Genomic DNA, 26,816 nt, shown 5'->3' on the forward strand with positions numbered 1-26,816 from the left:
TCTGGCCCAGTAATTCTACTCTAAAGTAATAACCTAGAGAGAAGTTAGTGCACATATGTGCCAGCAGACATGTACATGCACACCTCGGAGATACTGTGAGTTCAGTTCCAGACCACCGCAATAAAGCAAGTATCACAATAAAATGAGTCATAATCTTTCAGCTGGTGGAGGGTTTTGCCTTCAATTTGTAAAAAACACAACATCTGTGAAGTGCAATAAAGCGGAGTGCAATAAACCAGGAATGCCTATACAAAAAGTGTTCATAGCTACATTATTTGATATATCTAAAAGTGCAAAAATGCCCAAATATAAATTTAAAATTGAATGGAAAAGTATGAGATGATAAGATAATGAAATACCATATAGTAATGAAGCCATAGCTACTATGCACCAACATGGAAAAATCTTAAAAATACAATTTTGTTTTATGTATTCTCAGCATGTGGGTGCTATTTCATAAATTTTAAACGTTAAGTTAAAAAAGTGTGGCATTCAGTTGTGGAAAGCACCATTCCCCAGGCCTCACCCTGCTCTCGCGCTCATGGCATGGGGTTCTGTGAGTGTGGAGGGGTAGTGACTTGGGTCTAACTGATGAGGCCCTAAAGAGGGAAGTCGTCAGCTGTAGAAACTGTGAAACCTCAGGTGCTCTAAAGTGAGCTGAGAAGTGAAGGCCCACATGCAGAAGGGAAACTTGTGGGTGGACCCATGCAAAGTGTCCCCCCTTTATGGTCGTCAGAGGCACTATAACAGGGGACACCTCACAGGTAGCAAACTGAGTCTGGCCATGAGTCCCATGTCCGTTTTTTCTTTGTGATTTGGACATTGAAAGTTAAAAATCTAGACTCATTTGGATTCTGGGACTCTGGAAGCTAGTGGCATATTTGTTACAGATATTCTGTAAGTTAATTTTTGTAAGAAACGTAAGTTTTTACAATGAGTATACGTTTCATCATAAACATTCTAAGAAATTATGTTTATGTGTATGAATCAGAAAATATACATCCTGCCTGGTCAGCCAAACTACATCTATTTATCTTTGTATGTTTTTTACAGAAGTCACGTCATTTGCAGGCAATAGACACTGGAAAGGACATGAATCATTTACAAGGTGTTGGGCATATGCATGCGTGTGGATGTGTGTGCATGTGCGTGCATATGAGCACGTCATCATACATATGACACTCCACACTACAGAAGGTCACATGCTTACCTTATAAGCCTCTTCACTGACAGCTTTGATGTTGGCTTCTCTCCATTTTCCTGGTACCCCATCGATTACCTCACGATAGTTCACATAATAGCCAGTAATTTCAGCACCTCCACTCTTATCTGGTTGTTTCCATCCAAGAACCATTGAGTCACGACAACTTTCAAGACAAGTGATATCATAGGGTGGAGATGGTGCCGCTGTTGCAATATGAATAGCTCGTGAGTAGACAGAAATGCTTCTATGATTCTATGTACATTAAACTTGTTTCACTGGTGCCAGGCATGAGGGCACGAGGTCTTGCGGTATAAAACTAAAACATATCACTCACCAGTAACTTGGCATCTGACTTGGTGCATGAGAAAAAAATTGACACAGCAAAAAGGGCATTGAAATTATTATTGCAAAGATGAAAAGAATCTGCCCTCCAGTCCCGGGGAGGAATAAGTTTTGCAATACTAACAGAGAAATGGTGCAATATCTTGCAAAATGATTTTGTTTCCCATAAGAAGAAATATTTTCCCCAACTTATGTATTTTGGTTTTTTATGTTATTTTGTTTCTATTTGCTCCTTGAGGAAAATGGAATCTGTATATCAATTTCTGCCTCAATTTACTTATTGAGAATTTCCATATATTTCCAAACAGCATTTCACCATTCAGGCACACGTACACTTGTGAGAACTTATAACTCTACAGGTTCTATCTACACATGGGAAAAATCTTATTCTGAAGCTCAGCTAAATGCCACCTTAAAAAAAATAGTTTTTAAACAGGCATAATCTGATATGTGATTTTCTTAGTATAATACTTTTTGTTGCATTATTTTTAACCTGATGTTGTAATATTATTCATATTGCACAAAATACTATATAGTTGTCGCCATGTTTATTAGTGCTAACCAGAAAAAATATTCAGAGGATATTTTAAAAGTCTTCCTTTATTTACGTAGCTTTGCTGATCAACTTTTCACTCAGCTACCGAAATTATAGTTTTCAATAAAAAAGGTTGGGGTGGTGGAAAGAAAATCTATCTAGATATGCAATAACATTAAAAAGGATTTTCTGAATATACAAGGTGTGATCAAACAATACCGTGAGTGTTTATATTTTAAAAAGTGTTACAGTAAAAGACACATTGCCATTAAACCCCTCAAAATCCTCTCCCCTCACTTCGAACACACTTATCTCATCGTTCTTGTCACTTTCTGAAGCAGTTCTGGAAGTCATCTTTCGTCCATGGATTTAGTTGCTCTGTCATGGCTGCCTCAATGTTCTGCATTGATTCAAAATGTTTATCTTTCATGGTCATTTCTGACTTTGAGGAAGAGCCAGAAGTCACATGGTGCCAGATCCAGTGGATACATAGATGAGGACACACCATAATGTTTTTATTTGACAGAAATTGCTGTATATCAGAAGCAATGTGTGACATGGAGTGTTGTCACGATGGAGGATGATTTACAGCACACTTTGAAACATACCTTTTCTGTATTTCACACGAAATACAGAATGGGGAATATAATCAACAATGTTGTAAATATTATGTAACGTGCCAGATGGGCACTGGACTTATCAAGGGGATCAGTTCATAGACTGTGTAGATGCCTGACCACTGTGCTCTACAACTGAAGCTGAAGTAGAATAATATTGTAGGTCAACTATAAGAATATATATATATTATATGATATATAATGATATATATGATATATGATATATATGATATTACATGATATATATGATATGATATGAAGATATATATATCATGTTTCCCTGAAAATAAGACCTACCCACCAGACCATCAGCTCTAATGCGTCTTTTGGAGCAAGAATTAATATAAGACCCAGTATTACATTATATTACATTATAGTATACACGGTCATACATTATATTATGTAAGACCCAGTCTTATATTATATAAGACCCAGTCATATATTACATTATATAAGACCTGGTCTTATATTATAGTAAAATAAGACCCGGTCTTATATTAATTTTTGCTCCAAAAGATGCATTAGAGCTGATGGTCTGCCTAGGTCTTATTTTCGGGGAAACACGGTATATATATATATATATATATATATATATATATATATATGTATACGTATATATACGTACACACACACATATATATATATATATATATATATATATATATATATATATATACTCACAGGAGGTGGAGTATAGCATAAGGAAGATAGTCAACGGTACTGTAACAGCTATATAAGATGTCAGAGGGGTAGTAGCTTGGGGAAGGAGGGTTATCACTTTGTGAGGACTGTAAATGTCTAACTATTATGTTGCTTTGTACACCTGAAACTAACTAAAAAAGTAAAGTCCTTAATACAGGGGGAAAATAACACCCAAACAAACAAAAATACCACACCTTCTCTCAGCCATAGCTCACACCTGACTGACTGCACCGAACAAGTTGAAACTTGTCACACACTTGCTACTAAGGTTTGACATGTGGCTTCCCATATTGAAGAGCCCTGCCTTTCTTTCCGTTGGATGGCACTCGGAAGTAGCATTCACCGTATTTTGTGATCACAACGGAAAAGTTCTGTGTCACACATTGCTTCTGGTATATGGCAATTTCTGTCAAATAAAAACATTATGGTGTGTCCTCATCCACCTTATTCACTGGCTCTGGCACTGTGCGACTTCTGGCTCTTTCCCAAAGTCAAATTGATTCAGGACATCGAGACAGCCAAGATGCACAACTAGAGACACTCACGAAACAGGACTTCCAGAACTATTTCAGAAAGTGGCAAGAACGATGGCATAAATGTGTTCGAAGTGAGAGGAGATTATTTTGAGGGGTATTAATGTCAATGTGTCTTTTAGTGTAATATATATATATATTTTTTTTAATTTATTTTTTAAATTTATTGGGGTGACAATTGTTAGTAAAATTACATAGATTTCAGGTGTACAATTCTGTATTACATCATCTATAAATCCCATTGTGTGTTCACCACCCAGAGTCAGTTCTCCTTCCATCACCATATATTTGATCCCCTTTACCCTCATCTCCCACCCCCCACCCCCCCTTACCCTCTGGTAACTATTAAACTATATTTTTTAAATTTAAACATTCATTGTATGTTTTGATCACACCTCGTATATTTGGATTATCAAAGATAAAAGCGTAATCTCATTCTTATTTTAAAAAATTCTCAGAATAAAGATATTTAAAATAAAATATGTGTTTCTCTCTCCCTGGCCCACCAATCTCCTTCATTCTTTACATTTAAAAAAAGTTCTTTCTCTCTCTTTCTCTCCCTATTTCAGAGCAATGAACATAAATATCCCACCTTATACTGAGGTGAAGGGACAAGTCAAGGAGGCAAAAAAATAGAGGCAGTGACAGAAGTTGGGAGTGGAGTAGAAATAGGGGATAGATAAGAGGCCATGTTATAATTTATCAGTATATGCGTATCATTTCATTTTTATTTGATAAGAAAAACATTGTATTCTAGAACATATAAGCCACAAGTACCAAATATCCTCATCAGAAAATTCCTAGCTTACTGACAAATAGTCTTAAATAAATCAGTTCTGGGAATGCGAATCATGTATCATAGAACAAAGCTGTACGTGATTATAATACCCTGCATGGCAACTCAAAGGATAATGTTACTGATATTTATTTGAATTAAATGTGAAGGATAATTTGAAAACCTGAAGATGAACAACAGAAGTTAACAACTATGATCCTAGTAAAATGTCACTTCTTTGTGAAATATTTTTCTTATACATGTACTGAACATGAACATTTCAAAGGACCTCTCATAGGCTGTAAGGATCAGATCCTTCCTTCTCTTATCTCTAATTCCGTTAGCAAAATCAGGCCAAAGGTGTGTCTGCCTGAAAATCAAAAAGGACTCTAACCAAATTACTTTAAATATGCAATTGTCACTAAGCACAATAAATTTATGTATAACCAAACCCATATAAAATTACTTTTATAACTCATTAGACAAATGTATTGCAAATAAAGAGCTGAAAATGCATCAAGTTAAGAATAAACATTGATGAAACTGAACACAGATGGAAGAATGTGATCTCGACAATGAGAGATGAAGACACTGATGGAGACAGATGGAACAGTTTTACTCTTTCAACTCTCACCTATATCCTTCTTCTTTTTCAGGGGATCAGACTTACTTTTCCCCTTAAGAGCTGCTTTCTCTGGTGATGGGGTAAGCTCTTCCTGAACAGTTTCACTTACTTTACTCACTTCAGTTTGGCCCAGGTTGTGAGAGCTACTGGGTAGTGAAGATTTGTTAAGTTTGCTACCAAGTAAAGCATCTTTCTTAATAGTTGGCTGGGAGGTTTCATGCATGCCTCCCCTGGAGTCTGTTAGTCCACCAGGTGCATCACTCAGTTCAGGCCACACATCTGGAGACACTCCTCCCCCTACAATTACCAGATAACAACAGAAACACTTTAAGCCCTGATACAGTGTAAATTGCTCTTAACAGAACAAAGAAAAAAACATTAGGACCACAAACAGAACGAAAACAATCTTGGGTTAAAGGAAATCACTTGGATTTGCAAGAAATATGGAGAGCATACGTTTCACATAATTTACATCAAGGGAACATTTCAACTTCTCCATATTCTGGAAAAAAGAAGTAATGAGAACAAAAAGCCACAGACAGAACAGGAACTCTTTTGAGTTGCAGAACCCAAGTATATACAAGAGAAAGCAAATCTCAGACATTTCTTAAAAGATATAAGCCCTATTATTCAACAGAAAGGAGGAAGAAGACCATAAAATACACAAAAGACATAACATTAACGATCCTAGTTTTATAACAGAATTACATACGTTACTGAAATATTAATGGTCTGTACCTCCCAACCTCAAAACAAGATGTTCACTATTGTCCATATTATAAGAACATTAAAAAGTAATATGAGACACTAACTGAAGACAATGATATTAAATAATCTTTCTCTTTAAATGTGTGCCACTGTATGACAGATTTCATTTTTATTGTTCAAAACTTCCTTGATCCCTTCCCCACGTTATCTAAGATTGGGAGGTACATCATATACATACATATAATTACTTTATTACTGGTTTTATTTTGTTGGTTACTTTGCAAGCGCAGATGAAAACATATGATTAAGCAACCACATGTGTCTTTGCAGGAATTTTAGAGGAATTTACAAAAAGCATGTTAATGTGCTGTTAGTGAAAACAAGCCAGGCTCTACTGCAGATGAAATGGCGTTTAGGTACAAGATGATCTGTGTTATGAGTGATATACCACTTCATGGATTTGGATGGTCCGTCACATTCCCATGATGAGCACAAAGTTAGAATGGAGTTTCACACAATGGGAAATATCTGAGGAAACTCGGACTTGTGAAGATGAAAAGGCTACAGATGCACAGAATCTGGATAAGTGATGAAGATCTGTAAAATGACAGCTATGGAAGGTTAGATGTCACTTGGAGTCAGAGAAAATGATCATCTGAAGATGGCATCATCAAGTAATAGTAGAAGCTCTAAACAATTTCTGGAGAGCATGATATCTTCTTAGAAAAATTCTATAACTTAGAAAAATTCATTCCCCCCCCCCCTACAAAGTTATGCATAAGGAACTTACCAATAGCAGCTTTTACTTCGATCGCTTCTGAATCCTCTGAATAGTCACTAAGCCCAGCGGCATTAACTGCTCGGACCCGGAAAATGTAATTCTGACCAGTCGCCAACCCATGGCAAGTAAATCTAAAAGGAAAGAAAGTTTTTAAAAACTTTACAATAGGAAAATTAGAGATGATGAATGTTAGCTTAACTGAATGATCTGGCTTTATGAAAACGATTCATTTTTTTAAAGGAAGAAAAAGATACAGAGAGATCCAGGTAACAAATGTGCTTTAGACAAAAAGGCAACTAAGGCAATTTCCTACACTCACTCTGTCAAACAGTGAGGAGTCCTGGTTTTCCCCTGAGTAAGTACCTTAACGTTTCTGAGCCTCAGTAAAATGAGGATAGTAACGCCTCCATAAAAATTTTTGTGTAAAAATTGCTCATAAAGTATTTAAAGTAGCTATTACAGGGCCTGCATATAGGAGGCATTAAATAAATGATAGGTGGCTTTAATAACATTATTAATGCCTATTTCAGGTATATACTTATGATATTGGTTGCTCTTTGTCACAGAGGCCTAGTTACTGCCTCCCTGCATGCATGAGAAGGTACAATTACTTGAGAAATTACACTTGAATCTGAAAGTAAGGTGAAAAAATCGAGTCCAGAATTACCATTTCAATATAAGAATTCATAATGAGGTGTGAATTCATAAGCAGTTTCACACAAAGCAAACTCACTGTTTAATAGCTATTGTGGTTATAAAACGCTGTTTCACTGTGAACATTTTAATCCATTCTGAGGCCTAGCCAGAGGAAATAGCAGGTCTGTTAATGACTTTATTACTATTAGCATGTTGAAATATTTAATAAAGGCAGCCATAATTTAGGCTAATCCTAAATTTAGGCCAATCCTAAATTTAGGCCAATCCTTAGGTCAGCTCAGTTCAGCGAATATTTATTGAGCACTTACGTCTTCTAGACACTGAGTTAGGAATTGTGGCTACAATAATGAATAAAATATGGTACCGACCCTTGAGAAGCTCCCATCTATTTGTAGAAGGGCAGACTTTGCCTACCCTCCATGAATGTTACTAAATAGTCTCAGGAAAATGCTGGGAACTCAGAATAAAAGTGAAATGAATGAACAGGCTTAATGAATCTCCTATAAAACATATTGCCTTCTCCCATTAACTGGTTTGTCTGTATCCTCATGTTCTGCAAAAGAGCCAACTCATTCTATTGTGGTCCTTAAAAGTGGCCGTGCCAGAAGCTTCCAAACAAGCCTATTTGACAATTTTTTTTTCTGTTGTAAAATGCATCTTATTTCTCAGTCTTAGTAGGGTGGTTGGGGAAAGCTTGGAGTTTAGAGATGGATTTGTAAACAGTCCTATTAGGAAGAAAATGCTTTACGTCTAAGTCAGTTCTGCTTACCTTGGCAATATGTTTTTAAAACCCAATCAGATTTAGAAGAAAGAAAGGAAGGAAGGTAGGAAGGAAGGAAAGAAGGAGGGAGGGAGGGAGGGAGGGAGGGAGGGAGGGAGGGAGGGAGGGAGGGAGGAAAGTAGGGAGGGAGGGAGGGAGGGAGGGAGGAAGGAAGGAAGGAAGGAAGGAAGGAAGGAAGGAAGGAAGGAAGGAAGAAAATTTTCTCTCAGATTGGTCCTAAATCACAGGAGGCTCAGAGGTTGGGTACAGGCCAGAATTCATCATCAACTTGCAAAGCTGGTTGATAATATGTTTGAAAGCAAGAAAAAACAACCCTCCTCATATTAGAAACAAAGAGGTGGCAAAGTATTCTCAGTGTCCTTGATTTGGTGTTATTTATGTTTCCTTAGCTCTGAGTTTAACCATGTGGATGTTCAGTATTTGTGAAAACGTTGACGGTTTTTTCTGTTCATTTAAAATGCCTGAGTAATTTATGTTAGCTAGAGCCTATTAAATCCTTGAAATCCAGTACCACATTGGATACTGAAGACCAGAACAGGGGTAAAAATGACAGATAGCATAAAGGAAAAGAACCAGAAAAGAGCTATAAAATGAACTCTTGTCATAGCTGGCATTATGTGTTTCTAAGTGTTCAATATCACAAGTAAACCTTTTTGCAAATGTATTGCAACAGACATGTTCAATTTTAAATTCATTTGGATATTTAAAGTATAATGCTTCAAAAAATCCCCTTCCATTGAATGTTGGTCCTGCTGTATGGGTTCATGATTACGTTTCCTCTTCACGGCCCTTGTGGCTATAGAGTCAGACCTTCCCCCCCACCCCCCCACTCTCCCACCCTCCCATCTTCCCTACCCTCCCTCTCCCCTAAACCCCCACCCTCCCAGCCTGGCCCACGCGTGTGCATGTGCACGTGTGCACGCGCGCACACACACACACACACACACACACACACACACACACACACACAGTGTGGTTACCGTGAGCCCTTCACAGGGTTGTTGTTGCAGGGCTCCCACTTGCCAGAGCCAACAATGCTGGACTCTATGTAGTACCCAACCAGCTCTTTAGCATCTTTGGGTTCCTCCCATGTAACTACGACTGATGTGTCTGTATTTCGGCTTGGGATGATTTTGCCCGGGGCCTTGGGGATATCTGAGAAAAGAGAAAAATTATGATGAAACTCAGGGTGGTTTTTAAAAATTCATTCTTAGCTCATATACACAAACACACACATGTAAATCACGGCAAACATATGGTTGCTTCATTTTATAATATATTTGTTAAATCATGTCAAACATACGGTTGTTTTATTTTATATTTGTTAAAGCAGAAAATAAAAAACTGAACATGTTCATTTGGGAGAATGATAAACTAAGTATCCAGGAACACACCAACCACTCCAGAAAAAAACACAATACTGTTGAGACTCTAGGAGAACTTTTCTCTCATAACTTCATAGTTCATAATAATGATTTTTAAAAATATTTCAATCAAGTACAGTCATCAATTAAATTTGTAACATGAAAGAAGGATGTCATCACTTTTACTTCTGAATGTATACAGAGGGTGCCAAAAAAATGTATACACATTTTAAGAAAGGAAAAAGCTGTATCAAAATTGTGATATTCAATATATATACCGATAACAAAAGATGAGTACAAGTCACGTGTATACATTTTTCTCGCACCCCCAGTATATTCTGAGATTCTTGCTTTGGGATTTTCTCTTGAAGTAAAATAAATTTACAGTTGTTCAACCAAACTCTACACTTACCAAGTTTGTCCCCGACCACGGTCGCTTCTGTTGCCTCTGAGGGCTCACCAACTCCTGCTGAATTAGAACAGCGGACACGGAAACGGTAGGATTTCCCCTCAGCCAAGTCGAACAGAGCAAAGCGGGGAGACTTCACGGGGAGTTCTGTATTGACCCGCTGCCAGTTTTCTGTTCCTGCTTCACACTGCAGCCAGAACAGTGAAAACCATTGAAAACACGGCAAGAATAAATGGGAAGTCTGGGCTGGGCATCTTGAAGTGTTATATACCTGTCAGCAAACTACTATTTGTCATTCGAGTTGAACTGGAGAAGAGATGTGGAGGAAATGGGGGTGAAGCATCTGAAATCCACAGTATTATCTAAATTAAATATGGCTTTGTATAGTTTGATAAATATGCTGCTTTAATACTTCATTCATTTCTATTATTAACTAAATAAGATTATTGATCCACTTACAAAGGTTCTTAATTTATTTAGAAAATAGTTTGGGGGGCGGCCAGATGGCTCAGTTGGTTAGAGCACAAGCTCTCAACAACAGAGGTTGCCAGTTCAATTCCCACATGGGATGGTGGGCTGTGCCCCCTGCAACTAAAGATTGAAAAGGGCAACTGGACTTGGAGCTGAACTGCACCCTCCACAACCAGATTGAAGGACAACTACTTGGAGCTGATGGGTCTTGGAGAAACACACTGTTCCCCAATATTCCTCAATAAAAATTGAACAAAGAAAGAAAGAAAAAAGAATAGTTTGGGGTCAGATACTTTTCTAATTCTTAGGGTAGGTAATTAAATTTAATATGCTATGTTAGATACTTAAATTTTCATTATTTTGTTATAAACTATTATTTTAATTCACTGTTATTTGATGACTCATAACGTCATTTGTCTATGCTCAAATACCACCTCCTCAGAAAAGCCTTCTTCATCACCCACCTCCCATCATCAACCTGAAAGAGTTATTTGCTCCTTTCCCATCACTCTCTATCTCCTACCCTGCTTTTTCTTCAAAACACTTATTATTGTCTCCTCCACTGGAAAGTAAATTTCAAAGAAATAAACTCAGGGAGCTGTCTTGTTCACTGCTGTACTCCAGAGGCTAGAATTGTACCTGGCACATCATAGATACCGTGTTTCCCCGAAAATAAGACCAGGTCTTATATTAAGGTTTGCTGCAAAAGACGCAGTAGGGCTTATTTTCAGGGGATGTCATCCTGAAAAATCATGCTAGGGCTTATTTTCTGGTTAGGTCTTATTTTTTGGTAGATAATCAACAATTTTTTTTCGGAATGAATGATTTTTTCTGAATTCTCAATGAATGAATAAAGTTAGTGAGAGATAAAGAATACGTTATTTTATCTTGTCCCCTTTTTTAGAATAAATAACAGAAAAAAACTAATTTAAAGAGATTCTGTTCTTGGAATTAAAATGATTTAGAATGACTTTGAAATTCTTAAATGAAGGTTGCAGTGTATATTTGAGCTTTGGTAGATAATACAGTGAGAAAATTATCAGCAGTCTTCAGTAATCCTTTCCCCTTCTAACTTTCAACACTGTCTAAGGTCATTAGAAGCAACTTTACTACAGAACTTTTTAGCAGTTTTAAAAGACTTTCCCAGAAATTCAAATCTTGTGATACACTGACCAGCTGTCAAGGATAATACATTTTGGGGACTATAAATTTACTGGTACATCACTCAGCATAATCTCCATTGACTTGAAACAAAAGGCCATATGATGTGGTGAAAAGAATCCAGATGCATCAATTCTAGTTCTAGCTTCATCAATAACAAGTTATGTGACCTAGGAAAAGTCACATAAGTGCTTTGGTCTCAGTTTTATCACCTGTAAAATAAGCAAATTTGATAAGGCAACCTCTAAAATCCTTACAGTACCTTTCATGATAATGTGTCATTTGTGTGTGGGAGGGTAGAGAGGATAAATTCCCCCTAAACAGTCAATCTGCTGCCCACTGAGAGATAAAATTCTCCTAGACTTTTAATCCTTTAATTGATAACTATTATTTATTTTGACATATTCTTCCCTGGGGAACACATGAGCAATTATCAGTCATTTAAACTTTCATAATAAAAATAATAGCTGCCTTTCACTGTGCTAAGAACTTTATTCACCATTGTAACTCTTCAGTCCTCTCAACTATGCTCTGAAATAGGTGTTGTGGAGGCAGCATTGTGTGATTCTCAAAGTTTTCCAGAAGAGAACACTTACGCTTGGGAAGGTTGAAAAGTAGTAATGTGTCATAGTTGGATATATATCGACCTGAGCCAGACTGCTGGGTTCAAATCCTAGCTATGCCTCTTACTAACTGTGTGACCTTGGGCAAATTACATGCCCCATGGGTGCCTCAATTTTCTCATCCTCAAAATAAGCATCATGAAAACAGAAGTATTTCCCTCATAGGGTAACCATAAGAATTAAGTGGGCTGACACATGTGGAGTGCATGGAACAGTGCCTGGTCCTTGGTAACATTAGCTATTTTCATTCCTGCTGGTAGAAACAGAGCTAGCAAGTGATGCAATGCTTGTCTCTGACATGACCGGATTTTTGATAGGGGGATGAGAGGAAGAACACACCTGAGGAAAATGTTTGGGGCTGCAAAGAGCACAGTAGGATAGTGAGGCTGGGAGCACTGGAGACAGATTCACCCAATTCCCTTGATAATAATCTCCTCAATTTCAACCATTTCAGGGCTCGTGGACATGACGTAACTGTTTTTAAGCCTATAGCCATGGCAGGTAAGTGCTTTATGGGCGTACAAATGCCAGGTAAAATGTTCCATGAAGAAAGTGCAAGCATGGGGATAACCGCAGAGGCAGCAGTGCTGTGGGCATGAACAAAATTCTGGGGGTGGTACTCATTACAGGACAAGAACATGTGAACATTTCCCTTTGGAAAGGCAACGTATTAGAAGCGGTTCACCAGAAATAATTTAAGACTCAGTTCAACAGAATGGTTTGGCACTCTGTGACTGTACCCCAGGTCTCTGGATGTGTTCTGTTCCCCTAACACCTCAACATCCTTGATGTTTTGAATGTGTTGGCAGTGCCTGTACAAGCCTCTCTCCTCACGCTGTACAGTAAGTACTCACTTAATGTCATCGATAGGTTCTTGGAAACTGCCACTTTTAATGAAAGAATGTACAACAAAACCAATCTTATCATAGGCTAATTGATATAAACAAGAGTTATGTTACTATGGCATATTTCTGGTCACAAAAACATCACCAAATTTCTAAATAAAGACTCAAAACACATCTAATATTAAACATTGAAATAAATGTCAGCTATATATACATTTAAGAAAGATTAACATAAACAAATAGGATATGATTTTCCAACCTGTTTATTCCGGTTCAGGGTCATGGTGGCCTGATCCTGTCCTGGCAGCTCAGGGAGCAAAGCGAGAACTCACCTTGGACAGGACACCGTTCCATCACAGGCACACACACACCTACACTCACTCAAGACTGGGACAGTTGAGACATGCCAATTCATGTCACATGAATCTTTGGGATGTAGAAAGAAACTGGAGTACTTGGAGAAAACCCATGCAGACCTGGGGAGAACATGCAAACTCCACACAGACAGTGGCCCCTGACCAGGAATCAATTTTTTTCCCCCTCATCAATGTTATAAAGAAACAATGTTGAATGAACCTTATTCGAGGACCTGCTGTACTCAAAAATGTCCCTTTCTGTTCCATACTAATAAGTGTGCTGGTGTACTCCAAATTTTAATCATAGACTCATATTTAGAGCTAGGGAAGTTACAGACTTTCATGGAGAAATTAGAGTTTATGTGACCAGAGGAAATGTTCAATAGAAGCCAAAGTTGAGTCATCTGAAGAAAATGCATCAGTACTAAATTGTTACTGTGTCATTATTACAGGAAAGATGGCAATTACTGTCACAGAACTTAATCAGAACTCTCTTCCTGTGGAGCATTTCAAAAAAGATACAGTGAGAGTGTGTATTAAACACACCAGGAAGTGAATATTTATTATTCTATTCTTGCCCCCTATTAAAAAAAAAAAAGTAAAGAAAAAAATTTTGATTGAGAATAATATTCAAGTTATATTTTATTTGAGGCTAATATCTAGAAAATATAAAAATTAATAAAAATATAAAATCTTAATATTATTTTGGTAAAATCAGACTCTCTTGGAACATGATACATTTATTGTTACCAATTTGCTAGGGAAAAGAAGAAGTGAGGCATGCTCCTTAAAGACATAAGCTAAATGTCTTTATCAAAGAAAAGTAAGATATTTGACAGAAAGAATTAGCTACTATTATGTTTTTTTAATCCCTGACCCCATTCTACGACCTGCACTTAAGAGTAGTACGTAGTAACCAAGAATGTGACAACATGTGAGAACTGAATAGCCACTAGAAAGTATTTTAACTTACACTCCTCTCAACCATCTACTCTTGTTGATGTTCATTCCCTACTGCAGAAGTTCAAGTGGTAGAGAGATGAAAAGCCATTACTACAGCAAGAGAGACAGAAAAAGTATCCAGGAAATATTGTCATTCAGGCAATCTACAGTTTCAGGAATATCTTTCTTTGTATAGGGATCATGATTTGGGGTCTATGGACATCTTAGAAGTCTATGGATGAGACTCAGATGTCCATAAAAAAAAGTGCCCTGAACTTGTAGCAACGTTCTGTGTGATACACATTTTGCTGTAGAGATTGTTCACAGTTTATAAGGGTTTAAAGAGTTCAGGACACAGTAAAAATTTCATCTATACTGTAAAAGATTTTTTTTTTCAGAAAGTGGCATGAGGTAATAATGTTATTCCCAGAGTCTTACCTTTTCCACAAAGTACAGAATGCCCTCATGGCCACGCTGGCCAGGGGGCTTCCAGCTTAGCACCACATAGCTCCGGGTAGCCTCAGTGACAGAGAGGTCTGTGGGAGGTCCAGGAATAATACCCTCTGAAAAACAATAAGGAAAAGTGAAGAGCACATACTCTGGGAAACCCAGGATACTCAGAGAGTCACAGATGCTTCTCTCTTACTGGAGGAAGAGTTCATTACTGCTCCACAGTGTAAAGAAGTACCTTGTCTCTAAAATTCTTCCTAAACAATCATTCATTCATTCAAAGCCACAATTTCACTCTCTTTGCTTGACAATTTTAATTTTCTCATTAGTCCTAAAAAACAGTAGCAATGACACAAGTTATCTTTTCTATCTTTACACAAAGGATTAGAATTATAGTTTTCAAATGCTACTTATTTATTTTTTATTTTTTTATTTTTCAGTTACCGATGACATACACTATATTAGTTTCAGGTGTGTACAACATAATGATTAGACATTTATATAACTTACAGAGTGATCACCCTGATAAATCTAGTGCCCATCTGACACGACACATAGTTATTACAATATTGTTGACTATATTCCCTGTGCTGTACTTTATATCCCCATGACTATTTTGTAACTGCCAATTTGTACTTCTTAATCCCTTCACCTTTTCACCCAGCCTTCCAACCCTCCTCTCACCTGGCAATCATCAGTTTGTTCCCTGTATCTATGAGCTTGTTTCTTCAATTGTTTTTGTTTTTTAAGATTCCACATATAAGTGAAATCATATGGTATTTGTCTTTCTCTGTCTGATTTATTTCACTTAGCACAATACCCTCCAGGCCATCCATGTTGTCACAAATGGTAAGATTTCATTCTTTTTTATTGCCAAGTAACAGTCCATTATTTATACATACCACCTCTTCTTTATTCATTCATCTATCAATGGACATTTAGGTTACTTCTATATCTTGGTAATTGTAAATAATGTTGCAATGAACATAGGGGTGCATACATCTTTAAAATTAGTGTTTTGGATTTATTTGGATAAATATCCAGTAGTGAAATTACTGGGTCACATACTAGTTCTATTTTTAATTTTTTGAGGAAACTCCATACTGATTTCCATAGTGCTGCACCGATTCACAATCCCACCAACAGCACACAAGTGTCCTTTTTCTCCACATCCTCACTAACACTTGTTTGTTGATTTATTGATGATAAATCATTCTGACAGGTGTGAGGTGATATCTCATTGTGGTTTTAATTTGCATTTCACTCATGATTACTGATGTTGAGCAACTTTTCGTATGTCTATTGGCCACCTGTATGTCCTCTTTGGAGAAATGTCTATTCAGGTCTTCTGCCCATTTTTTAACCGGATTGCTGTGTGTGTGTGTGTGTGTGTGTGTGTGTGTGTGTGTGTGTGTGTGTTAAGTTGTATGAGTTCCTTATATATTTTGGATAATAACCCATCAGACATATCACTGGAGAATATCTTGTCCCTTTTAGTAGGTTGTCTTTTTGTTTTGTTGATGGTTTCCTTTGCTGTGCAAAAACTTTTTAGTTTGATGTAGTTCCCATTTGTTTATTTTTTTCTTTTGTTTCCCTTGCCTGAGGAGACATATTTTTAAAAAAAATGTTACCAAGAGTGATGTCAGTTTATTGTCTAGGTTTTCTAGGAGTTTTACAGTTTTGGGTCTTACATTAAAGTCTTTAATCCATTTTGCATTTATTCTTGTGTATGGTGTAAGAAAGTGGTCTAGTTTCTTTTCTTTTCTTTTTTCTTTGTCTTTTTTTTTTTTTTTTTTTTTTTTTTTGCATGTATCTGTCCAATTTTCCCCACACCATTTACTGAAGAGACTGTCTTTACCTCATTTTATATTCTTGCTTCCTTTGTCACGGATTAATTGACCATATAGACATGGGTTTATTTCTGGGCTCTCTATTCTCTTCCATTAATCTATGTGTCTGTTTTTATGCCAGTACCATGCTGTTTTGATTACTATAGCCTTGTAGTATAGTTTGATAACAGATAGCATGATACCTCCAACTTTGTTATTCTGTCTCAAGATTGCTTTGGCTATTCATGGAAAATATAAAAATGATACAAATTAACTTCTAGAGATGAAAAGTATAACATCTACAATGAAAAAAATAAACTCATTGGCTGGAATTCACAGCAGGTTAAACACTGAAGAAGAAAAGGAGAGTAAAATTAATGACACAGCAGTAGAAAATATCTGAGATGAAATATAGAAAGAAAAAAACTGAAGGAAAAAATGAACACAGCATCTGTGAACTGTGGTTTCAAGCAACATGCAATTGGAGTTCCTGAAGTAAAGTAGAGAGAAGGGAGTACAGAAAAAAATATTTAAAGAAAGAATGGTGAAAAAATTTCCCAGTCTAATGAAAACTATAGATTCACAGATCCAAGGAAATTGCAAACCCCAAGTACAAGATACATAAAAGAAATGACACAAATGAACATCATAATCAAATTTCTAAAACCAGTCACAAAAAATATTTTAAAATCATACAGAGAAAAAAGATATATTACACACAGAGGAACAAAATTAAGAATAAGAGCAGTCATTCTTATAGTACAGGTCTGCCCTACAATGAGCAACCTCTTTAAAGGACTGAACGAAAAACTGTCAACCTAGAATTCTATACCCAGGGAAGATATAGTTAAAAAGTGAAAATGAAATAGAGACTCAGACATACAAAAAAATAAAATGCTTCATAACCATCAGGCCTGCACTATAAGAACTATTAAAGGAAATGCTTCAAGTAGAAAGAAAACACATCAGATGGAAATCTATATCTACACATAGAAATGAAGAGTAATAGAAATGGTGTAAACGTGAGTGAATATTGAAAACTTGTTTCTTTTTAAATCTTTCTGAAAGATAAATGACTGTTTGCACCAAAATAATAACATTGCATTGTGCAGTTTAAAATATAGGCACAAATAAAATGTATGACAATAACAGCACCAGGGCTCAGAAGGGAACCAGATTAATAGTGTTGTAAGTTCTTACACTTCATGTGAAGTAGTATAATATTATGTGAAGACTGGTTGTGATAAGATGTATATTATGAATTCTCAACTACTATAAAACAAAACGAAGAATTACAGCTAAGATAGCACAGATAAAATGGAATAAAAAATACTCAATCTGAAAGAAAGTAGAAAAAGAGGAAAAAGGAAACAAACAGATGGAATAGATAGAAAACAAATAGCAAGATGATAGATTTCAAATCCAATGATATCAATAATCACATGAAATGTAAATGATCCAAATACCCCAATTAAAAGGCAAAGGTTTACCAGATTGCATAAAAGAGCAAGATCCAACCGTATGCTGCCTACGAGAAACATGATTTAAATATGAAGACAAGGGTTAAAAGTAAAAGAATAGAAATCATATGCCATGCTAACATTAATCAAAAGAAATCTAGAATGGTTATATTAGTATCAGACAAAGTAGATTTCCAAGCAATAAAAATAAACATTACCATGGACAAAGGGAGTCACTTTATAATAATAAAGTGTTCAATTCATAAGAGGCTATCATAATAAAAATGTTTATGCATATAATAACAGAGCATCAGAATACATGAAGCAAAACCTAGTAGAACTACAAAAAGAAACTGATACACTATTTAGTTGGAAATTTCACTACTATTTTATCAATAATTGATAAAACAAGTAAATAGAAAATCATTAAGGACATAAAGACTCAATTGAAATCCCAGCAGTTTTTTTGTAAAAATTGATAAGCTAGTTTTAAATTTTTCATGAAAATGCAAAGACTTAGACTTATCAAAACAAATTTGGGGGGAGGGAAAGATTAGAGGATTTATACTACCTGATTTCAAAACTATGACGCTTAAAGAAAGAAAAAAAATGACACTTATAAAAGCTGCATTAATCAAGACAGTGTGGTGCTGGTGTAGAGAAAATAAAATTGACCAATACAGATTGCAGAAATAGATCCACAAATATGCAATTAATTGATTTTAACAATGGTGCCAAGGCAATTAATTCAATGGGAAAGGATAATATTTTCAATAAATATTGCTGAGATAATTGGATAATCATATGCAAAATAAAAAATAATTTAGACCCGTACTTCACACAATATAGAAAAATTTAATTTGAAATGGAGCATAGATTGAAATGTAAAAGCTAATGCATAAACATTTCTAGAAAAAAAAGAGGAAAAATATCTGAGTGAACTTGGATTTGACAGATATGATGCAAAAAATGGCAAGTAAGTACATTAAAAGATGCTCAACACTATTAGGGAAGTGCAAAGTAAAACCACTATGTACGCACTATGAAATACCACTATAATACAAAACACCAGTATGCACCACTAGAATAGCTAAAATTAAAAAGACTGGCTATGAAAACTACTGGTGACAGTGTGGAGCAATGGGAACTCTCATAGACTACTACTGATGGGAATGTAAAATGCTACAACCATTTTGGAAAACATTTGGAAGTTGTTGTTTTTTTTCAGATTAAACATAAACCTACCATATGACCTATCCATTTAACGTGTAGGTATTCTTCCAAGAGAAATGAAAGCATATGGCCACTTAACAAGGATTTTTATAGAAACTTTCAAATGTGAATGGATAAATTGAAATGAACCAATACATGCATCAACATGGATAGATCTCAAAATAGTTATGCAGAGTGAAGGAAACCAGACAAAAATGAATATGATTCTATTTATCTAAAATAGTGGACAATGCAAACTATAGTGACAGAAAGCAGATCAGTGATGGCCCGGAGATGGGGAAAGGGATGGGAGGGAGGTATTACAAAGGGACATGAAGAAATTTTAGTGGTGATGGATATGTTCATTATTTTGATCATGGTGATGGTTTCACAGGTGAACATACCTATAAAATTGATCAAATTGTACATTTTACGGACATGCAAATCACTGTGCGTCAATTATACCTCAATAAAGCTTTTTTTAAAAAATGATTCTCTGACAGTAAGTTAATTTTTGATCTCCAAATATTTCAAAATGTTCTTTCCAAAACACCTTTAAAATACACACTGTACCGGTCACAACAAAAGCTAAACCGCACAGTAAAACATTTGGCAATAGTGTCTGGGGGAAAACATAGATTTTACCTGTAGGTTCCTCTTCAGTGACAATGATCTGTCCAGTCCAGGGTGCTGAAGGGCGACCTGAACAGAAATAAATATAAAAATCACAAACATTCACAAATGCAGTTTCAACTGCATTGATAAACTGGCCAGATTAGTCACAAATGGGTTTGTTACTAGTTTACTTACGTATTTTGCTAATGAATCTTACTGACCATGTATAGTATTGTGGCCTCAAAGAATTCACAATCTGCTAGTGCCTAGAACCTGCCTGAACTGAGTCGACATTTCTAGAACTGTACTTACACAAGTGAGGTAAATAACCTGTGTTCATATTTACTGTTCAATATGGATCTCCTGAAACATGCAGGCTCTCGTGTTCCTTCTTAAGAGATAACATGTATTTGGGAGAAACCTTTCAGGAACAATTGTAAGCCCAGTAGTTTATTTATCTGTCATAATGAAGATGAAAGAGTAGAGGAGCGCTGATCCTGCAGTAAAGCTCAACAAAGCAATTTTTTCCCATTACATTCGACGACTGTTATTTACAAAGGAAATCAGTTTAGATCCTGAGTAAGGAAAATGGATGAGATGGGACGGGCAGTATAAAGTTAAACAGAAAATTCATTTCTGTGGCACCACAGACATCACAAAGAGAATGATTCAACTCCTGCTTTATAATCAAGGGACTTTGTGCAAAAACAGAAAGGTGATAAACAAGATAACTTATTTTCAATTCAAACAAATCTTATTTTTATTGGAATTTATAAAAGAGGAGTAAGTGAAAGTTTGAGATGGAATTAGGAGAGAGGGAAGTCAAATGGTAAGTGAAAAGTGGAGAACAATCAAGTAGACTGATTAGAAAAAGTCTCCAGAGAAAAGGTATCATTATTTTACTTAGAGTTTTATGATGCCACTATATGTACTTAAGGTAAAGGTAACACTGAAAATATGGCATAGACTAGTAGTCCTCAACTAGAGTGATTTTGTCCCCCAGGGACATTTCGTAATGTCTGGAGACAATTTTGATTGTCACAAGGGGGCAAGGGGTGTTATTGGCATCTAGTGAGTTGAGACCAGGGATATTGCTAAACATTCTACCATGCACAGGATAGCCTCCCACAACAAAGAATTATCTGGCCTGAAACAGCAGGGCCAAGGTTGAGAAACCTGGTATAGAGTGAAATGTTAATTTCCAGCAATTTCCTTTACAATGTCATTTTATGGTGTCTACTATTGAGGATGCCATATGGGTTCCCATGAAACAAGTGTACAGCATAAGTCATGTACCATGGTTTTGACATTGACAGTTGGAGGCTAAATATATGAAAAGATTATTTTTGACTGTTTAATACAGAAACTCAAGAATAGGTCAGATACAACATTGTAAATGTGTTTTTCCTTTGATATAAAGAAACTTACTGTATTGAGATATTAATGCTGTAAAGGAAAAATTCAAGCTTAAGAAATTTATCTTACAGTTTTAAGAATTGAACCAGAAAGAAAAGTATATTTGGAGTGCGCTAATAAAATGAATAAAAATGCTCTCCAGGTCCTTGGTTTTCATATTTCATTTCAAACACAATGCCTGGAACTCAGTTTAACAAGGCAAAGCTGTTTGAATCAAATAAACATAAAATAAAGTAAAGCCCTTAGAGAGTAAACGAATCAAAAAAACAAATACTTTTTGGTTTTTCACATTTTCTCCCTAGGATTTTCTGATCATTAAAGGATTTCTTAGTCTCTTCTCCCTCTAGTGGAAGGGGGAGAAATAACCTTGCAATGAGATCTATTGCAGTTATATAAAAAAGCTTCAAGCCGATCCTGAAAAATGAAAAATGCTTACTTTTAAGTCTAGCTTTTTCAGCTGGATCCAGGGCAGCCACAGGCTCAGAAACACGCGATGGTAGACCTATTCCAGTTTTATTCACAGCTCGAACTCGGAATATATAAGAACGACCTTCTATCAATCCAGTGACTGGGAAACGAGCAAACTTCACAGGTGTGTCATTGCATTGAGACCAGCTATCTGTGCCCACCTCACATCTAAGGGAAAGAGAGTGGTCCACAGAATATTAAAAGAAGTATAGCTAAATTAATAGCTCCAAAGCTGCAAACCCACCCCATTGCTTCAGATCTTTCTATAAAATATCCAGGTCAAGTGTAGTCCTGTAGTTATTTAATTGCAGGTACTCAGTTGCACTCAATGGTAATATGTTTTCTTTAACAAGAAGAAGGAAGCTTCATACCCTTCCTGAACACATATGTGTGATTTGTCCTCACTAAAAGCAGGCAGCTGAGGGGCCAGGGGGCTAAGTAGAGGAGTTTGGGGGGAAAAGAAGCAAGCAGGTATGTAGAATCTTTACAATGGCTAGACTAAGGGGGGAGGACCCTCAAACATTTCTGTGGCTGATGTCTTGAATTCCACTGTTAGTGACATCCTTAGGCATTTTTTTTTTTTTAAATGGAACTATTGTTGAGAAAGTTAACACCTTAAAATATACTTATTTGTGTTGTAATTTGGAAAGAATTCACTACATGCTCTGTGGGTAGGAAGGTACTGTGATATTTTTGTTTCTTACTAGATGAGATCGATAAGCTGCAGGGGAATTCCCAGGCCTGGCAGGGGAAGTTTAAGTGCTTGGAACCTCATATTTCTAACTGGGTGCTTTTACAGCATTTGATGCCTGGGAGACAAAGATAACAGTTCATACACCGCGCTTAGCCTGATCAACAGGGCTTTAGGGGCTCAACCTGTGATTGAAGTACACAGCACTAGAATTAAGTAACTCATCATTTTTATGAGCAGAGCACAGCACTTTTAGTTTATATCACTTCCCCAACACAGGGGAAGTGTTCAAAATATATAATTCCCAAATGGTTCTCATGGGGGAGGGCGTTGCCGATGGTAGTGCAAAAGTGGTTGGGGTGAGGGGTTTATTTTCACTTCCTCGCCATAACCCTTCCATTCAAGAGGTAAATATTTTCCTCAACCTTATGTAACGTGCCATGAAATATGGCTTCAATCCCTGCCTTTCCATCCACTTTCCCCTAATCCTTCCTTTGTAGAAATTATGGAGCTGTTCTGAATGGGGCATGGGAGGGAGCTGAGAGGGCTAGGACAGTTCTTCAAAGTGCCCCTGTCTCTCTCTGTGCAGATGCTGTGGTGGTGACCCAATGATCCTAGGACATGCTGCCTAGTCCTCACGCGGACAGAAAAAAAGGTGGAGAGCAGCTCCTCTGGAGACGTGTGCAGCACCGTAGAGCAGAAAGAACACAAACTTAAAGAACACAAACTTACAGCCAGGCTGCTCTTTGAATTCTAGTTCTGCTAGAATTACACTGTGAGACTTAGCATTTCCTCATTAGCATGCAGCCTTGGGTCAGCTACTCATTTCCTACTTGTAATAATAGCACCTGCCTTTCAAAGGATGGTTATGGTTAGTAGTTAATATATGTGTAGAGTTTAGAACAGTACCATGCACATGACAAATGCTTAATAAATATTAGTCATAATATGGTTGTTTTTGTTATGACTAAGGCAAGAGAAAAACAAAATGTACTGATTGTCCTTGGTCCTTCACTGATCAAAGTTTACAAATCTCTTTAGAAATTTGCCAAAGACAATAAGGCTGAAAAGATGATGAAAAAGAATCTATCTAAAACTTCACAGTTCATCATTACTAAAAGATGAACTAATGTAGAAGCACTTAGTTTACAATTAAACAGCATATAACTTATGATGTGGGTGGTATTGAGTTCAATAGACATATATTTACTTATTGCTATAAATATTAGGTTTACTACACCTTAATACAACCCTACTGTACCACAGCAGCACTGGTCAGGTGTCCCTAGTGGTTTCTACAATTAGATTTTATTGCTCAAAAATGGAAAGAGAATTGGAGCAACTACTTGAATAGAAACAAAGTCAAACAATAGTGTATTTAGGTTGATAATATAAAATTATTGTCTATGTGGTCTAAGCTCACTGGATAATCAATGTGTAAGACCCAATTACCATAAATATCAGAGTCTCTAAGTTTGGAAAATGTAAACAGTAAGAACTTATAGATAGAACATAATTTAATACGATTGATATTTATTTCTTGGTCTAACTTGGAACCATTTCCTGCTATGTAAAGAAGATTTTGTTAGTATTCTTAAAGTATTATTTGTTACTTAATATTCTTAAATTACTGACATTATAGGAATACGGAAAATAAATATATTGAATACCAGCTTTTTCATTTCCAAAGTGATCTCTCTTAGTCTACAAATTCATAGTATTCTTGCCAAATTAGTGACTTGTGCTGGTAGTCAAATTCAAAGATTATCGTTGGAATTTCGGTATATCTATATCTATCTGCCTATCTATCTATCTATCTATCTATCTATCTATCTATCTATCTATCTATCTATCTACAGCTATCTATCTATAGGCACAGAAACAAAAACACAGAGAAGGGGAGAGAAGAGACCAGAAGAGAAAATATTTCACCTAGAAATGGTGGGAGAAATCAGGCATGTACCACTAAGGCCAAATAGCTCTAACTAAAATTAGACTAAGTACTAACTTATCAATAAAATATCCCAGAATAGGACTCCCTCCATCCATAGCTGGCTGTTTCCAAGAAATGATGATATAATCTTTGTTGGCATCCAAGCACATCACGTCCAAGGGGGAGGCTGGGGCTCCTTCAATCTCTGCATCAGCATCTGTGAAGATACAGAAGGATCCCATTAGCTCTCTCAGCTGTGCTCTGTCCATCCAGCAGGCTGAGGGCTTGGTGCACACATTTCTTACCACATCACTACAATGGCTACATCTTTGGCCCCAGTAGTGCAAGCCTCAGTCTTGTAATTTGCTTACCAACATAACAGTGTGTGCTTTTCATCATCAGTATGAAAAACATGATGTTAGAAAGGGCTCTGAAAAGGACCCGTGACCTATGCCTCATGGCCCTTGCCTGCTCAAAATGTTCTAAAAGAAAATAAATACGTAGATGTCAGGGTTAGCTATCAGAAAAGTCTAATGTAAGTTGTGCCAGAAAGTCTGTTCTTAAGATAATTATTGCGTAATGTTACTCAGAAACTATGAGTGGCTCCAAAGGGGAACAAACAGCTCCTTCTGTCACCTTCTGGATGCATCCACAAGAAAATAAGAACCATGAAACTTTGCCCATCCCTATGCTTGGCACTACCATTTTGGAAGAAAAAGGAAAACATTCATTTTAGTCAAATGTTTGTGCCCAAACTGAAGATAGTTGCAAAAGGAACTCTGATGCAATACCCATATCTGAGCTTAGTTTATCTGAGTTTAGCAAAAGTCCAGGATTATACAAGAAACAGAGGACTGTTTACGAAATGGGATCCTCTGACAGTGAGGTGCCCTCAGCCGTGTGTCCTCAGGCATATAGCTAAATTGGTCAATGGGGAGGTTTTTAGGAGGAAAGGAAAGAGAATGAAAATAATCAGTTAGTAATCTTTTAAATAAGAACAATTAAGACAAGAAGTAGAATCCCTGACAGAGAGAGTCCACATTTGTCAATTCCTCCAGACATCTGGTCAACTCTTTCATAACTGGAGTTAGTAGGAAAGCAGGCTGACGCTTGTAGGAGCCACTTACCCAAGGGAAAACAATCTTCTTGTCTGAATAAAAACTTTCTTTTTCCATCAGCTACACTTGTGTAACTCTTATGAGTTACTAAAACATTTGATAACATGGCAGAAATATTTGTCTACTTCTGAATTTAATAGGTTCACATTACTGAGCTCTGTGAAGAGCTCAAGTCACTTTGGTTTTGAACATCCTGTTTCTTGCCCCATGAACCTGCAGGAAAGTGTCTCTAGGTAAATGTCTCCAACATTAAGTGCTATAGGAGAACGTAATTAATTGGTGCCTAAAACCTAAGCAGAATGCCTGCATGCCACACAGCAGGGAGTAAGCATTTTGGTGGGGAGAAATTTCTTTTCTTCCAAGCTTTGAGAGCACTGGATGGGGGTGAGGGCCAACTGATGGTGAAGGTAGAGCAGAGCTGGAATGGACATAGAGATATTGAAGTTAACAGGCCTCAGGGACTGTTGGAAAGCCACTCAGCTTCGGGAGGGACAGCTGGCAACCTCTAGCCATGTATGTCCTTTTGCTAAAGGCCTGTAACGCAACAACCAGCAGCTTCTGTGTTGATAGAGTGGCGTTCAGTTCACTGAACATCCATTGTATGTAATAGCCTGGCAGACACTAGGCATTTTATAAAACTGCTTATAATATGCCATTTGTGGGGTGGGCTTGACAATCATTCAAAAAAACAGGTTCTGCTTAACAGCTGCTTGAAGCCAAATCCAAATACTGTGTTATGTTACTTCACATTTGTGCTCTTGGCTCCCAGCAGCTGCTATGGACTGTCTGGCCCACAGCACCCATTCACAACTTCAATTCTTTTCTTAGGCTCTGTCCTTCCTTCTTCCAACCCTCCAAAATAGCCAAACTTTTTGTAGGTTTGATTAATTAGGTCAAAGATTAGCCTGATACTCTTTATATTTTGACCTCTGACACAGGCTATTAACAACTTTTTTCAAAATGTAAGTAATTCTATTGTTTATCTCTGTTATAAAAGTAGCGCATGCTCGTAAATTATATAATCAAAAAATATACGTGAAAATCTCCTTTAATTCCGTAACTCAGAGATTACTACTAACACTTACCTATATTTTTTCTAGATTGTTTTCTATATTTGTAACTCAAAAGTGGTTATTTTTAAAATAAAAGTGGAATGGGACTATATAATTTCATGTAAACTAGGTTTTTTTGAT

At 36.6% G+C, this 26,816-nt stretch overlaps 1 protein-coding gene across 2 annotated transcripts in view; it reads right to left on the reverse strand.

The window, feature by feature from the left end:
* Positions 1-26,816, reverse strand: part of MYOM1 (myomesin 1) — a 126,561-nt gene that overhangs the window by 53,065 nt on the left and 46,680 nt on the right. The window contains exons 11-19 of one of the 2 annotated variants that reach the window (XM_019755765.2): positions 24,581-24,722; positions 21,850-22,049; positions 20,028-20,084; positions 14,870-14,994; positions 10,037-10,220; positions 9,241-9,415; positions 6,832-6,953; positions 5,343-5,630; positions 1,211-1,407 (exon numbers count right to left, since the gene is read on the reverse strand). In XM_019755765.2, the coding sequence (XP_019611324.2) occupies positions 1,211-1,407; positions 5,343-5,630; positions 6,832-6,953; positions 9,241-9,415; positions 10,037-10,220; positions 14,870-14,994; positions 20,028-20,084; positions 21,850-22,049; positions 24,581-24,722 (1,490 nt within the window). The remainder of the gene's footprint in view (positions 1-1,210; positions 1,408-5,342; positions 5,631-6,831; positions 6,954-9,240; positions 9,416-10,036; positions 10,221-14,869; positions 14,995-20,027; positions 20,085-21,849; positions 22,050-24,580; positions 24,723-26,816) is intronic. The other variant, XM_019755764.2, reaches the window with a different exon arrangement.

The sequence above is a fragment of the Rhinolophus sinicus genome, linkage group LG09, assembly GCF_036562045.2.
Source record: "Rhinolophus sinicus isolate RSC01 linkage group LG09, ASM3656204v1, whole genome shotgun sequence".
Lineage (NCBI taxonomy): Eukaryota > Metazoa > Chordata > Mammalia > Chiroptera > Rhinolophidae > Rhinolophus > Rhinolophus sinicus.